General features: G+C 41.9%; 1 protein-coding gene across 3 annotated transcripts in view; it reads left to right on the plus strand.

Moving 5' to 3' along the window:
* The window catches only part of rps24 (ribosomal protein S24), a 64,814-nt gene that overhangs the window by 10,849 nt on the left and 37,759 nt on the right, over nucleotides 1-16,206 (plus strand). Inside the window, exon 6 of one of the 3 annotated variants that reach the window (XM_080287768.1) lies at nucleotides 309-318. The exons of the other annotated variants lie outside the window; for them this stretch is intronic. Within the exon in view, the coding sequence (XP_080143894.1) occupies nucleotides 309-311 (3 nt within the window). The 3' untranslated portion in view covers nucleotides 312-318. Of the gene's footprint in view, nucleotides 1-308; nucleotides 319-16,206 lie in introns of those variants that run through there. 3 annotated transcript variants of the gene reach the window in all.

The raw sequence follows: 16,206 nt of genomic DNA on the forward strand, positions 1-16,206 counted from the left end.
TGGGTGTGCAGCAGATATAATCCCTATCTGAGAACACGGTCAAATGGTAATAGACTTCATTCCTGGTAAGGATGGGACAAGGTTGTGTTTAGACTGCACACAGCACTTGGCTGTCTGAATGGCTGAGTTATTCTGCCATTTTTCAGCCCGTGCACATTCCTCCACTCATTGGTATTCCTGTTCATATTACCCTCCTCAATCAGCAGCAGAGGAGCTCTGATTAATGGCAACAGTGAGAGCAATCTCCCAGTGATTCATTAAACAGGACTGGCATGAATAAAAAGGAAGATTTGCTCATATTGCCTCTCTGATCCCATAATATGTTCTGTCGCCGGAAAAAATTTATAATTCATGGTGTTGTTAGTGGCTCTCACCATATCCACGCATTAAGTTCATGGAGCTATATGAAATTAGGGGAAAAGGGATATTACTCAGCATCATTATATCAGGTCATTGTTGGACTAATTAATGTTCCCTGTTTAAGTTTGGGGCACTAGATTTATTCACTGATCTTTTAACACTTGCACAAGTAATTAAAATGTAATAAACCTTATTACTGCTGTTTTACTCATCATCTCATTACTGGTACATTTTGGTGCAGTTCACCGCCCTGATATGTCTGGATCAAGCGGCCACCCCCATGGCTGACAAATGAAGCTGCAATGCTGCCAACAGCCACTTCAGGTGGGCTACGAGCCCAAGTCAGTCCCGTACACTCCCATGAAAAAATACTAGAGGCAGTAGGTGGATGTAGACATGGTGACATCATCATTATCGTGTTTTGAAACTGTAAGTAACGAGCAAAGAGTGTATGACTGTGAAACCCTACGCAAACTGGCTAATGACAAGAAGTTAGATGACAAGACGTTAGATCCCAATAGATCCCAACGATTTAGGATTTTTTCAAGACTGATACTGATACCGATATGTGGTAATTTAAAAACCTGATATTCTAATTTATTGGCCTAAAGTGTTTTGTCTTTCAGAAACATAAAACATAAACACATTTCCCTAACATTTATCATGTGTGATTATTTATTCACACTATGACTGACAGTGCACAGATCAGCGGGTTTTTGTGTTTGTGCCATTCCAAATGTGTGTTGCCAACAGGAAGTTACAGATCGCCCCCTGGTGGGCAAACTATGCAACATCAACACTCATAACATCTTTGAAGGATGTTTCTGGTCTCCTCCTTTTTAATGTAATGCGAAGAGCTAATATCAGCCAATACAATCAGCCAGCTGATACAGCTGTTTGCTCTATTAGCTTCTATTTGAATCTCAGAAAGAACAAAATGCGTAAAATTGACTTTTTGTGCAGTGTGACCTTAAAATTGGTGAAAAATCTCATAAAGTCATCAGAAAAGTGTTTACTGAGGTAACATAGTGAAATAACTGAAGTCCACTTTCCTATAGACTTCTATACAACCAGGAGTCTGTTTTAAACCACTGGAGCTTCCCGCTTGGTCATTAAAAATAAAACTTGCTTAAGGCAAATCTTTGAGTAATTCATGGCCCTGACATATCTGGATCAGGACATGTTGGCTTCACTTTTCAGACCTGGAAGCAAAGTCCATCTTTCAAACTCTCTCTATGGGAAATACCAAATTCAGAGATGAGATTAACATGTTTACAGCTGGATACAAGAATGGTTTTGTTTCCCACATATAATTACTCCCTTCTTAATAAACTTACTGTTGGTGTGTATTTTATTTATTTATTTATTTTTAAAAATCAGCCATTTGTAATTTTGGCTTAAAGTGAGGGACTTTGATTGACTTCTTTAGGTATCTGTAACCCATTGCTGTCTTCTAGGCTTCACTTCGGCTAATTCTGTTCGCTTGACCCTGTTTGTGATGGTTGGTGCTCTCTGGAGACATTTTGGTGCAATTATTTGACAAATAAAGTTTTCTGTGTGATACAGAAACTTTAAGAAGTCTATGCTCCAGGAAAAAGTCTCAGAAATTCTATGGCATCTATCTGTGCAGTACAGTTTATTATACAGAATGCATCTTGCTAACCAAACTTGTTAGCTTTAGCTGACAACTAACATTACCAGCCTAACAGATGTTTCTACACTCTCTGACATTTAAAATAATACACAGTTCTCCAGCCAATGGGTGACATGGCTATGGCCATCTTTGATATACAGTCTGTGGATTGGATAGAATGGATGTCATTCCCTCCTGAGGAACACAAATATCTCTCATCAAACTATACAAGTTATATATTATTCAATGTAGTTTTCTTTGGCAACATTCCTGTATTTACTGAGTCACAATAATTAGATTTTTGCACTTTGGTAAAGAACTACAACATGTGACTAATCATAGCCATAGTTTTAGTGACCCAGTTTATTTAACTTGAATTGCAAAGTTTCCATTTATTAAAAGCATTTTGTGTTGTATAATCAAGAATTCTAAACGAATTTAATGTAAAAGTCTTCCATTCACTGCCACAACATGCACTGGTAAATAGCATAAAGGCAAAAATGAAATTGCATTCTGCACTCATTGGTTAAGCATGCTGGAAAACACTGCGTCCTTTCCAAGATGAAATGAGAACCTGAAAGCGACACCCTCACAGCTGAAATATTCACACTAGACAAAACCCATCTGAGGGAAATCACCTCAGTGTTCCCATCCACAATATTATCACAGATTGATTTCTATCAAACATTATCCCTGCAAATGTGCACGAGCATGGGCCATCAGGCGAGTGTCATTACTGCTGCTCATTTGCGAGGTAAGAGACAATCGGATGTGACAGGGGCAGAATTAGCTTTGTGTTGGCTCTCTGTCACTCTCATCCTAAACTGCTGCTGGGTGGGGGAGTATGATTAAAAGGATATATAATTCCACCCTGCACATTAAAGACCCCGTGCCCCACTTTCCCTCCCACCTACACTGCAGGGCATACAAAGGCCGTGCTCACGCGGCGCATGAGGTTGCAATGGAAGCGCCACATTTCTGCTGCCTTTCTTCTTCGAGGTGATTGCAGATCTGAGTGATAAAACGATGAAAGCATCAAAGCGTGAAGGCAATCATATAGAGATTTCTTGCATTGCTTTTTCATAATAGTACACCTACTTGAAATGGATGTAGCAGTTAGTGGAACTGAGCTGCAGACATGTTTCTTTACACAGGCTCCACAGTGGTGTCTTTCACTGAGTAGCCTGCTGTCTCGTTGAGCAGTGTTAAAAATCAATAGGCTCTGACCTTACCTCTGTTGCAGGCTATGTTGGAAGCCCCAACACACAGATCAGGCCACTATATGTCTTCTGCTGTCTCAGTACAAACACTTGACAACTAAAGCTACCAGGTGACAGTTGAGTAGCTGAGTTCTTGTGAAAGGTAAAGGTTACCATTGCAGCAATCTCAGTAAATTATTGATGCATTTATATTTACACATACAATAGTGCTTATTACAGTTTTGTTGCAGTCATTCCAAAAGCTGTATTTTAAAGTTTAAATCTGCCCATCCTTGTATTACCAGAGGGCTTGAACATGACAATGAGTTCATTTTACTCAACTTATCTCAGTGCAATAGAGATCTGGGATGTGGTGGAACGGGAGATTCACATCACCGTTGTGCAGCCAACAAATCTGCAGCAGTTTTGAAAGAATCAAGGCAGCACGATGGCAAAAAGGAGGTCCAACCTGGTACTAGCATGTTGTCTCTAATAAAGTGTCGAGTGAATGCATACATACATTCATGATAGTCAGATGGTTTTCTATAGGGGGGTGGGGTGAGTGTGTGTGTGTGTGTGTGTGTGTGTGTGTGTGTGTGTGTGTGTGTGTGTGTGTGTAATAAGCAAATGCCATAGTTTCAATTAAGATCATGAACACACTAAATATTATATCTGCAAAAACAAAAATCTGCATGTCAATATTATCTTGGTGAGCATGTTTGCATACTGATCTTCCTTGATTTTATTACAATTTCAAAAAGACACAAAAGTTTTGTGCAGATAAGTGAATGCGGCAAATAAATCAGCAGCCTCTCCTTGATTATTATGCATTGTGGTGAATTTATACTGTGCTACATAATTTTCTTGAATAGAATAGAAAGGATGGGCCTGAAGAAAAAGAAACCCTGCTTTCACTAACTGTGTTTTATGTTTGAATAGTTTACCAGCCTAACACCATAAATCCAGATGTTCCTGCACTCTCCGTAAAACCTGGTGCAACTGGGTCAACTTCTAATATTATGACAAAGGTTGCAAGTAAGATTGCAGATTTCTCCCTGTGTCAGTATTTCAAGTTGTGTAGACGGATTAGGCTACGTGTTAAGAAGCACATTAATAATTAAGCAGTACCCAGAATATAAGCTGCCCCCTGTTGTGCAGTCAACTGCACTGGCATGAAAGAGCAGGGTTGGAGGGAAATGGAATGAATAGCAAGAAGTGTTCAGAAAAAATGAATAGCAGGAAGCGAGAACTCCTGTAAAGTTAACAGGGAAGTCACCAGGCTTTTCCTTATAAACTGAATACATTTCTGCATCAGAGATTGCAGCTAATTGAAGTGAATCAACACTAGAGACCATCTCGCAATGGGATCACAGATCACACCCACTCAACCTTTATTTGGTTTTGGCCCAGCATTTTCCGTTTTGGACTCTCAGTTTCTGTTTGATATTCTCTGTTTGACTTGGTTTGTTGTAGTTTTGAATATTACCTTGGCTTAGGTTGTGTTTTCATTCATATTTGGCATTTGTAGTTATCACTGTTAGTTATTCTCATGGTTTTCCTGTCCTCCTATGTGCACTGTGTCTAGTCTGTGTTTCTGTTTCCTGTGTTTAGTCTTCTCTTTGTGTTTCCTGTCTTATTTTGATAGTCTCTTGTCCTGAGTGTGTGGTGTTGGTTTTGCGTTCCTTCTTTCTCGTTAGTTGATTCTGTTCACCTGAGTCTTGTTTTCTCCAGCTGTGTTATCTTTCCCTGTATACATCGTTTATATTTAAGCCCTAGGTTTTCCTTGGTTCTCTGTCGTGGAGTTCTGTTTGTCTGCCTGAGTGTTTTCCCCCCTTGTGTGTTTCCTGTTTTTATCTGCCTTTTGGATTTGCTGCCTCGTGTAAATAAAGGTTTGTTTTTGTTTATTTAAACCTGCCCTGGAGTCTGCATTTTGGGTCCAAATTCTCCATAAACATGACCTCAGTTTAGGTGTCAAGACACTAGCGAGGTGTTGAATCTGACACGACTGTGAAGGTATCACTGTGGCAAAATCTGTCCACAGTGAGGTTACTATAGTTATTGACTGTGTCACAATAGAGGAGTAACAGGACAGAAATACTGGTGAAGGTTTGCAAATAATTGAATCTAACTTATGAAAGCAGACAGATTACCAATGATTCTGAGTCAGCATGCACCAATTAATACAAATCATCTACGACCCATAGCCTTACAATAGGGCACTGAACTGGTTCCAAACTGGTTGTATTCTGATTATATTCCCATATAAAAGTAAGGCTAGCGCATATGTCCTCCTTGACTCTCTGCTCAAACCAACACGCTTCCCCACCCACCATTTGTACATCCTCATGATCACTGAAATAGTTTTTCAATCCCTCCGCCCTTGACTGCCACCTCACATACATCGCACCCGACCACTGTGGCGCCTCGTGTGGGTGGTGGGCCCACATGAGGGCGGGCCCATGTCACTTCTTTGGGCAGTGCCCAACCAGGACCCATAGGCCGAGCCCTAGCCACCAGACACTCTCCCTTGAGCTCCCTCACCAGACCTGGCTTCAGGGTCGGGCCCTGGTAACTCTATTCCAGGTAGGGCACACTGGCTCCTTGATTTTATTCCTTTCATAGCAGTCTCTTAATCTGGCCCCTTGCCCAGGTCCACTTTACCTTGGGAGACCCTACCAGGTGGCAACATAGCCCCTGTAAATACTGGGACACACAAACTCCTCCACCACGATAAGGTGGCAATTCACTCCTCCACATCGAAAGGAGCCAGTTGAGGTAGTTTGAGCATCTGATTATTACATAATAATTACAGTTCATAAGACGACTGATAACCTCTGCCCAAAGGCATGTGTAAACACTACGAATCGTCAAAACTGCACACAGACTTACTAGATGAAAGCAACATCCAGCTGCTAACACTTTGACCATATCAGTCTGAGTGTCTTGTACAGTTTCTGCGGTCATGTGATATTATGACTACCACATGCTTGCATGCTCTGGCTCTGTGACATCACGTGAATATTAGGCAGCAGTAATTGTCTCCATAGACCATAATTTGTCTTACATTTCAATACAAGGCTCATTATCATGCATTACAAGGAGGAGCGGTTAAAGTACTTCCCTCTGTGCGTTTGTTGGAGAAGAGGCATAAAATAGAACACCTTTGTTAATCCCTGATGGCCACTGTAACACATGCATAATTTCATGCCTTCTGGTGCAGCTATTTTAAGAGCAACAGATATCCTTGGCGCCGTAGCAGCGATGTTTATGCCCGGGAAAGGCTCGGCCCCTGAATCTCAGACATGATGCAAAGATGTAGCATAAGAAAATCTAATCAAATAAAATGAAACAAAGCTGCACTGCGTTCGTCTGCGGTTTATGGTTACTTCCAGGCCAACGTTATTCAGTGAAGAGTTTATTGCTCTGGGCTTCATGGGATATATATCTCCTTAAGTATTTTAGTGCACTGAAGAAAACTAGTGCGAAATGAGCGAGCATGTGGAATATGAACCCGTGCCATCATGAATATTTACTTAGTACTTCAGAAGACTAAAGGCACTGGGATACTCTTTGACTTTGGTTATATTAACTTGGAATGAATGCGTTATGAGCTGCTTGACTTGCTTTATGCCAAATGTTACATGCTCTGTTGAGCAAATGACTGCAAGATTTTTACTGGCCTCTGTTGAAGCCCAGGCTGCAATATTAAGATTTAACATCAGTGCTGACAAGGGTTGGAGGAAAAAGCTGTTTTGTATTCCCACTAGCTGGACTGAAGACCGGCATCATACAAACTAGTGGGGAGAGTAGCACGCTATCAATGGGCTGACTGGCCGACTGGCTTTGGCGTTCAGCTTCAAAGAACCGCCCGCGGGCATCGTTTCTAATATTGTCTCAGAGTCTGTTTTTCACAAAAGTACTGATGCATGAGTGGCCTGAAAAAACAAGGGCGAAACATCAAAAGTGCTTTTGAAGTGTGGGGGTTTTGTCAGACCACAGCTAAATGTTTCCACCTGAATCCTGATTGGTATACCACCGTCCTCCGAACGGTCTTTTTGGGGATTATGCCTCTATCTAGATAAGATTCAGATCAACTGAAATGGTAGATATATGGAGAGACTACCCAGGTTATTTTAAGGAACAGGGTGATTCAGCAGCTTCTCTACACATCCTGACAAGTATATACAATGTGTAAGAGGAGGCAGGAAGCACAGTTGTATAGGGATCAGTATCAAAGTGGAGGATGTATCCAATTGTATCATTACAGCTTGTGCTGCCCTAACACTCCTCCCTTTCTTTCTCGCATACGACCCACATGGACTAGCATTACGTAACCTGGTGGCTGGGTGTTGCAGTGAGAGCAGAGGATGTGTAAACAGCTGCATTGTCAGTGCTGCGCACACTTCATCATCACAGCATAACACAGGACCCCAGGCATCACATCACATGCAGCAGAGGCAGTGTGAGTTTAAGTGGGGTTTGCACGGAAACTCACAGTGACCCACAGTTACTAAAACCTTTCTAGTGGATTTGCTGTCTTTGTCTATATGGTCACATTATCACAGTTTAGTTGGTTTGCCCAGAGATGTATAATCCCCGGCTTTGTGATTGAAATAAGTGTAACAAATCACTGCGTTTATTTTTTGTTGTTTGCTTGCTTGTTTGTTTGTTTTAGCCCAAGTCTTTCTGAGAGAGACAGACAGGAGTGTCAGTGGCGTACTCTGGGAAATGACTGGTCTGTCACGCTCCAGTTGACTTCCATCTTTCATCCCCTCAATCCCCACCATGTTGTTTTCTGACTGTCACTTTGGATTGGCCTCACAGTACAGTAAGCCTCTGCTCATGTCTAATTGGAGAGATGAGAGACGCATCTCGAGCCCCGCGGTGTCTCCAAATGCGGCTACTCAAGCACTTAGACACTCATTAAACTCTCCAGCATGGTCCTTAAGCTCCACCTGACATTTCCGTATCAAGCGTTACGGGTAAGTGTCATCAGCTCACCTAATGAGAGTCATTTGTTGCTCTTCTTTTGAAGATTAGATTAAAATTAAATCATAGGTGTCATAATGAAACATTATCTATAAACTACAGAAATCATGTTGTTTGCAATCAGGCCCAGTCATCATAACTGATCCAATCAAAAGTCATTTGGGCAATATGCAGCATTTTTGCTAATGTAGCCAAACAAATAGCACACTCCTGCACACACACCTGTACTTCATGATTTGGCTCCACTGTACAGGATGTAATAATCTTTCACAACCTTGTGGCAGATTTTTCCTTAATATCGTGATGCTTGTAATGGAGACCAGGGGGTACATTTACCTATATGACTATTAGACGCTAAATGAAAAGGTATTTATTGATTTGAGAGATTTGTTATTGTGTTTTTTTATATTTGGGTGATGTTATGTAAGTGACACCTTTATGGAAGATGACAGGGTCACTGTCCATCCTACCTGTTTCAAAAATACAAGCTTAATCAGAGCTGTTCACTAATAATTATTTGACTTGTAAACCTAAATTCTGTGTATGTTAATATGCATAAATCAGGCATATTATTATCACCACCTGCCTAATATTGGGTTGGTCCCCCTTTTGCTGCCAAAGCAGCCCTGATTGTGTGCTGTGGTGTCTGCTGCCAAGATGTTTGCAACGGGTCCTTTAAGTTGTGTGAGTTGAGAGGTGGGGTCTCCATAGATCAGGGTTATTAGTCCAGCACATCCCACAGATGCTTGAGTGGACTGAGATCTGGGGAATTTGGAGGCCACATCAACACCTCAAAACTCATCGTTGTGCTCCTCAAACCATTCCTAAAGCACTTTTGCTTTGTGGCAGGGCACGTTATCCTGCTGTTAGAGGCCACAGCCATCAAGGATTACTGATTCCATAAAATACAGTACATGGTCTTTGCTTAGGTAAGTGTCAAAGTAACATCCACATGGATGATAGGACCCAACATTTCAAAGCAGAATATTTCCCAATGTGTCAACTGCCTCTGTAGGCTTAGAAGCTCCTCTAACTTCTTTGGGATGCACATTGCAGGTTTTGCACAAAAAAATCAGACTTTTTGAAAACTAAAACATCAGATATGTGGTTCATTAAGAAGAGAGCGTAATGCTCCTTAAATGAATATGCACATTGGAGGTTTAATTAGATACCAGATTTTTGTGGCTGACGCTAGTATACATTTTTAAGAAATAAAAAAAAATTCCAAAATTGACATATCAGTTGAAATCTTATACTAAATTGACTTTCCAGGAACATAGTTCACAAACTAACATGAAGGCACCATCTACTCAGCTGTGTACTCTGTTACATGTGACCCATACACAGTGCTGAAAGTAATGTCAACAGTAGAGTCTCAGCTTCTCTGCCAGATAAAATATGGAACAAAAACCTTTATCTACAGTAGAAAAAACATCCGTTTACATCAGCAGGGCCTTTAATTATGTGTCCCGCTGTCTTCGTATCACTGAACAGGTACAATCTCATGTGGTCATCAATTTAGACTTTTGCAGGTGGAATAATAGTGGTAGGCTGGGATCCTTGGGTAACTGCCATGTTTGAGAAGGTTCAGAGTGATGGGCCCTCCTTATTCACCTGCTGTCATGGTTCACAGAACTTCATGCTTCACCAACCAGCTCACTTGTATTGGCTCTGTTTATCTGCCACTCCAGTATGATGAGGTGTAGAGAAGTGAATAACAAGGCTCTATATATGTCGGTCACCGAATTAAGGGGATTTTTTAGATATACTCTTTGTTACTCTATTTAGAGCCCCTGAGCACTTTTTAACCTTTATGTTATACAGTGGCGTACTCACACATGTGCAAGCAGAGGTGCACACACACAGTACATACACACACGCAGACACCATTCACACAAGAGGAGGCAGTTAAGAGTAGGCTCTGGATACATTTGTCACTCTGGCAGCCAGGCCTCCCATTCTCCGGGTTGGTGGCCTGGTTTCTGCACGGGGGCTGGGCATCTCCCCGCCTGCACTGCCTAGTAACTGTCAGATATAGACTGTGATTTATGCAAATTAGCAGGCAAGGGCTTGTGGGTCAGCAGCGATATGCGGTAAGATCATCAGAGGGACAGAGTACAAAGGCAAGTCAACAACAACGGTAATGCGGCCTATATTACACTGTGTACCACCATCAAATGAAAGAAATTACAGTTAAGGAGCATAAGGATAATAATTTATAAATTAAGAAAGCAATTAAACCTACTAACTTAATCAGAGCAGCTTATTGGTATTTGAAGTCACACATTCCCAACATGATTTAAAAACAAGAAAAGAAATGTATATTTAGATTTTAAACATTGCTAAAATGAACAAAACCAAACCAGAAAGACTCATAATTCAGTATTATGATCAAGTCAGACTTGTTAAAATGTCACAAGTGAGCATAACAATCATAAAAATCATAAAAACATAATATCCAAGCCCCAATAACTGCAGCATAAATACCAAATTGTACAAGCTAAAAACCTATTAACAGCACACACAGACTCCTCTGCGATGCAAAATGGGAGAAATATCTATCAATCACCCCTGTTGCCAACTCCTGGACTCAAATGTCTCCCAAATGGTTTTCTCACAATCAAACACCTGCTCACTTTGTTCCCCGAACACTTCAGATGATTACTTGTGCGCAATCTGGCACTGTCCACCCCTACACCACTTCTGGAAGGAGATCACTAATAAGCAATCTAACATATTGGACTGCTGCACGAAGCTCTCCACATCTTTGTGTTTAGCAGGCAGCACTCTTCCCACCTCAAACAGAGTCAAGAGAGCACTTAAAAACACACAAAGAAGTGCACGAAATAAGACATAAACTGGTTTTATGACATAATTTCCCTCAAAGTAGAAACCTTAACCGTGAAAAATGTCCCCGGTCTCATCCTTCCATCTTCTTTCACATGTTGCCAAAGTAACGCATGTTAATTGTTATTATGTCGTCTTTTTTCCCCTCTCTGTTTTCACGTGGAAGCAGATCGGTGAAGGGAGTACATAAAGTCTGGACTATATGTTTTATAACAGCTCAAGAGAGCACAGGTGCGCTGCACAAAAAGGTGAGGGGCTACCCGTTATCCTCGGCAACCCTCAAAGTCCCCCTCCACTCAAAAATGTGTTTTGAGTAAACGTCCCTACTCTTGGATGTTTGAATTTCAGCGTGCAGATTGTTGCGCTAGAAGGCTGTTTAAAAATTCATCCACTGAAAGTGGAAAGTTTCACATCCTCACCAAAAGGGTTTAGGGCACATTTCTGCGAGCAGAATTTCCAGCATCACAGATCACTTAGAAGTCAATCATGGTCCAGGAAGAGCTAGACGCCTCCATCCATGCACTAATATTGGACTTGAGGTGTGATTGTTGAAAACTGCTCGTTCCCAATAAAGATTTATAAGCAGATTAACGGAGTTGCAAGGTGTAAAAAGTTAAATTAGCAAAGTACTAAGATAAAGTTCAAATTTTAAGTGTAGAAAGTAGCAGTGGGAGATGTTCTTGGCTGACTAAATTTCAGCCAGAGTCCTTTGTTGCATGTTATTTCTCATCTGTCTCACCTCATTTTGTGTCAGCTCCCTGCTGGCTCTAACATCTAATTAAGCCAAAAACACCCGGGGAAATATTTTTAAAAAGTAAATGTTTGTGGATATTTAAAAGGAAAGCACTAGTCTGTGATCCTCTGGTCCAGGTGATCCAGGTGGTTTTGGAATGGGTAAACATGTGACACTCCCCATCCTTTGATACAAACAGTTGGTCTTTCTATTTTAACGGCCGTAGGCTTGTGGCGCCTGGCACAGTTTAATTAGTGTGAATACATTAGGTCTGTGTGAGAGCTTGCTACCTGGCAGGGGTTAGAGCTGGCCAGGGACTGCAGGAGAGCAGACTGCACCAGCGGTACTCCCAGGCCCTGCTGTAATGACCCTGCCAGGCTGACACAACGCCCCCACCTGGGGGACCACTGCGGTTTTTCCAGTGACAGATGGAGGGCTGCTGAGACAGGGGAACTGGGCTGGATTACTGCAGGCTAACAGAGCGACCATTAGACCGGCTAAGCCAACATGTCTTTGTGTTGGCTCCACCTTTGCCTGGTAAGTAGTATAATAGTATGACTGGACACACTGCCAAAAGAAGTAGATTTGACTCCATGAAAATTTTGCGTCGGGTTATGTTTGGAACTGGTTATATTAGGAGTGTCAGTCTCATTTTAGTTATGAGACCACATTTTTATGCTGAAGTATCAAACTTTTCAAGGTAGTTAAGCAGACCTGACTGGACCCTTTAGTGGTTTATATGTTTGACACATCGGATAACATCTTTTAAAACTTATGCTTAGCCTTATTTATGTGACAACTTTGGTTAATCTCAAATCACCTGATCACTCCTACACTTCTCCCATTTGACGAAATTCAGCTGAAAGGTGGGATATTTGTTTTAAATCATTAGCTTTCCCTACACAACTTTAAACTCTCCTCTGGGTGTTATTGGAGGGCAGTGCAGTAGAGAAAAACAACCTATATTTATATTTATATCAGTCAGCCTCAGCATTAAAACCACTTAGAGGTGAGCTGAGAAACACTGAACATGTAGTTATGCTGCAGTGTTCTGCTGGGAAACCTTAAGTCCTGCCATTTGCAGGGCATGGATGCACCCTGGCACACCAGAAGAGCCTAGAGCCTTGACCTGGCCTCCGAACTCCCCGCATCCCAATCCAGTCAGGTATCTGCAGGCTGTGCAGCAAGGCATACATCCACTAAGGCCCCATTGTCTCACCTGGAGGACCTGAAGGATCTCTTGCCGATGTTCTGGTGCCAGACACCACACTGCACCCTGAGAGGTCAACAAAACACAAACACGGGACTGATGGGTTAGAGCTGTTTTGGCAGTGTAAGGATGATCTGTTGGAGAGCTTGTTTAAATGTCATGTAAAAGCTTAAAACATGTGAGGCAAAGTTGTTTCAGATGTACAAGAATCACAAAACAGGAGTAAAATCTAATCGCAGTAAGGCAGCTTCAGCTATGAGGAAGCTCTGTCAGCTGGATTTCACTAAAGCTGCTATTTCTGCCAGTCTTCTGCAACAAAAAATCTAATAATTATGCACCCATAGCTTCATAATTAATAAAATCAGCATGTTGATCAGCTTATTTTTTCTTATTCAGACCACGGTTCTTTGGCAAAATCTAAATACACTATAAAAAGTGTATTTACATTTTTACATGTTGCTGGGCAATCGTGGCTCAAGAGTTGGGAGTTCGCCTTGTAATCGGAAGGTTGCCGGTTCGAGCCTCGGCTTGGACAGTCTCGGTCGTTGTGTCCTTGGGCAAGACACTTCACCCGTTGCCTACTGGTGGTGGTCAGAGGGCCCGGTGGCGCCAGTGTCCGGCAGCCTCGCCTCTGTCAGTGCGCCCCAGGGTGGCTGTGGCTACAATGTAGCTTGCCATCACCAGTGTGTGAATGTGTGTGTGAATGGGTGGATGACTGGATGTGTAAAGCGCTTTGAGGTCCTTAGGGACTAGTAAAGCGCTATACAAATACAGGCCATTTACCATAAAAAGGGAAGGAAGGGAAATAGGATTTTGAAAATAAGACTTCGGCATTGCAGAGCCAGCTGGCTGGAAGGAGTTATTTAAATGGTATAAATGCAAAATAGCAATATTTCCATATAATAACAAGAAAACCAGTGTTTCACTGGTTCATTAAGATTTAAGATCACCGGCCAAAAAAACAACATTTTGATCACAGCATGCCACTTAATCAGTGTTTTTTTTAACTGGATGCAAGCCATGCAGACCTGAATATACGACAACTCTTTCTTCTGTTCTGATGCTGCTGATCAGAGAACTGCATCTGAAGCTATCAGATCTCAACCACATGGGATCTTTCACTCTTGCCTCTGATGACCAGTGCTGCTCCAGTGTAGAAAAAAAAGAGAAGAAGGAGCTCTTTGGTCTGGTTTGTGTTAGTGATATAATCGTTAATAAATGAAAGCTCTTTCTGTCATACGCCCGTAGGCAAAGACTGGCGGCTGGCTGGGACTTCACTTGCGGCAGGAGAGCAGGGGAATGAACACAAGTTCTCATAAAGACAGAGGATGATGGAGAGATTAGAGGGAGAAATTGAAGGCAGATAGGAGGAGAGGACGGGAATAGACGCCGCCCTTAATGTGCACTGTCCATGCCCTGTCCAGAAATGCTTGAATCTAATGGGGACAAGCATGCGCAGCCTCCTGAAGGTTGTACAAGCAATTACCCCACTTAGGAGGCTTTGACGGGCAAGGTCGTATCGGGAAACAGACACGAGGAGCATTATAACATAATGTTCTGTATTCAGCGTCACACAGATCTTTTTACCGAAGACAATATCAATCTTCTGAGTGTCACTCAGTGCCCTGTTGTGCACAGAGACGCTAAAATCCATCATAATCCTATCTGCGCGTGGAACCAAAAATAACCACAGGTGCTCCAATTATGCACATATATGTCACAGGCACCTTTACTTGTCTTTACCATTCTGATTTCCATACGCTCCCCTCCCTCCTCTCAAAATAAAGAAAAAGTAAAAAGAACAGGGAAGGACAGATTCCCTTCAAACCCTAACCCAACAGAAGGCAGCTCCTCTGAGCTGATAACAAAAGCAGATGTGATGGGAGGACTTTGCCAGAAAAGGTTGATGTAACAGTTTGCTGGGTGTTTCTGGTGTTCATTTCATTCACTCCATGCAAGCTGTGCTCAGTTGTCAGGGGAGCCGTTAGCCTGAGTGTGTGTGTGTGAGGAAGAGAGCGAGCATGTGTGGAGGAAGACTATGCACCTGAGCTCCTTGGTGCCTGAGGAAACATGGTTGCCATGGACACGGGTGATTATTATAGGATACAAGGCGAATTTGATCTGCAAGAATCTCGGAAACGACAAAGTTAGCATCACTGAAAAGAAGAAAAATATACATGTATCATATTAAAGCTATTAAACTACCCTTATAGGCAGTGTGCACATGCACCTGTTAAATGTCTCGACTGCATTTTTGCCAATAGATTCCTATATAAACTAAGTCATCCAAGAAGAGTTGGCATCTATAATGCTAAAATCCTGTTAGTCCCATTTCTAGCATTTAATTATCCACCATGGTTTCTTTTTTATGTCTCTAATCTGGGGTAGAAAAAAAGTGTTAAAAAGTACACTACTGTGGCAATAAGATGTTGTTAATTAAAAGTTGGATCAGAGTCACATATGACAGAAGGGAGATTAAAAGCCTCAAATCAAAGTCAAATCATATGTTTACATAGATAAACCCCTTTTTTTGGCATATGGTAGGTTTGTTCTGCAATTAAGCAGAATGCAGTCTTTCTGCGATGCTTTATTTTGTAGTTTAATTCTATTAAATTACACTTAAAGCACCCGACGTGCTCCTCCTCCACAATCAGAGTCGGGTTTAAATGTTCAGAGGAGGTGACAAACTATCCTGCTCGGCGCCGGAGTACAGAGTGTGTTCAGACATGTAGCACCAAGGGACCGATTAAAGCTAATGGTGTCAAAACTGGAGCCTCTTCACTTTCCATATGGCCCATTGACTGCTAGTAAACATCAGCGAGAGGAGGGTTTTCCTGCCAAAAGAGGGTGCTGTGCACATTGTTTGGAGTGTACGCTATACAGTATAGCTCTGAGGTCTGGAGGATGACAATACAGAAAGGGATAATTATATCTAATTAAGCTTGATGTCATCTTCTGCCGCTGCCTCCTACACACTTCAGTAATGACAGGCACAAAAGGTGACTAGTTGGGCTGGAAATGCAGGCTAAAGCACCACCGCTTAAACCTGCATCTAAAATGCCCACGTGTTTTGTTCTATAGCTTTACAGCATTTTATTTTTATTTCCCAGGTTTCAGGATGTCACAGCTTTAAGTATCGCTGCGTCATCTCGGCACTCATCACTATAAACTATCTGTATCCTCTTTGCTCTTTGTTCTTTTACTGCTGCTGTGAACGTCACTCCACTCATCGTCT

This window comes from Astatotilapia calliptera, chromosome 13 (assembly GCF_964374335.1).
Source record: "Astatotilapia calliptera chromosome 13, fAstCal68.1, whole genome shotgun sequence".
NCBI classification, from domain to species: domain Eukaryota; kingdom Metazoa; phylum Chordata; class Actinopteri; order Cichliformes; family Cichlidae; genus Astatotilapia; species Astatotilapia calliptera.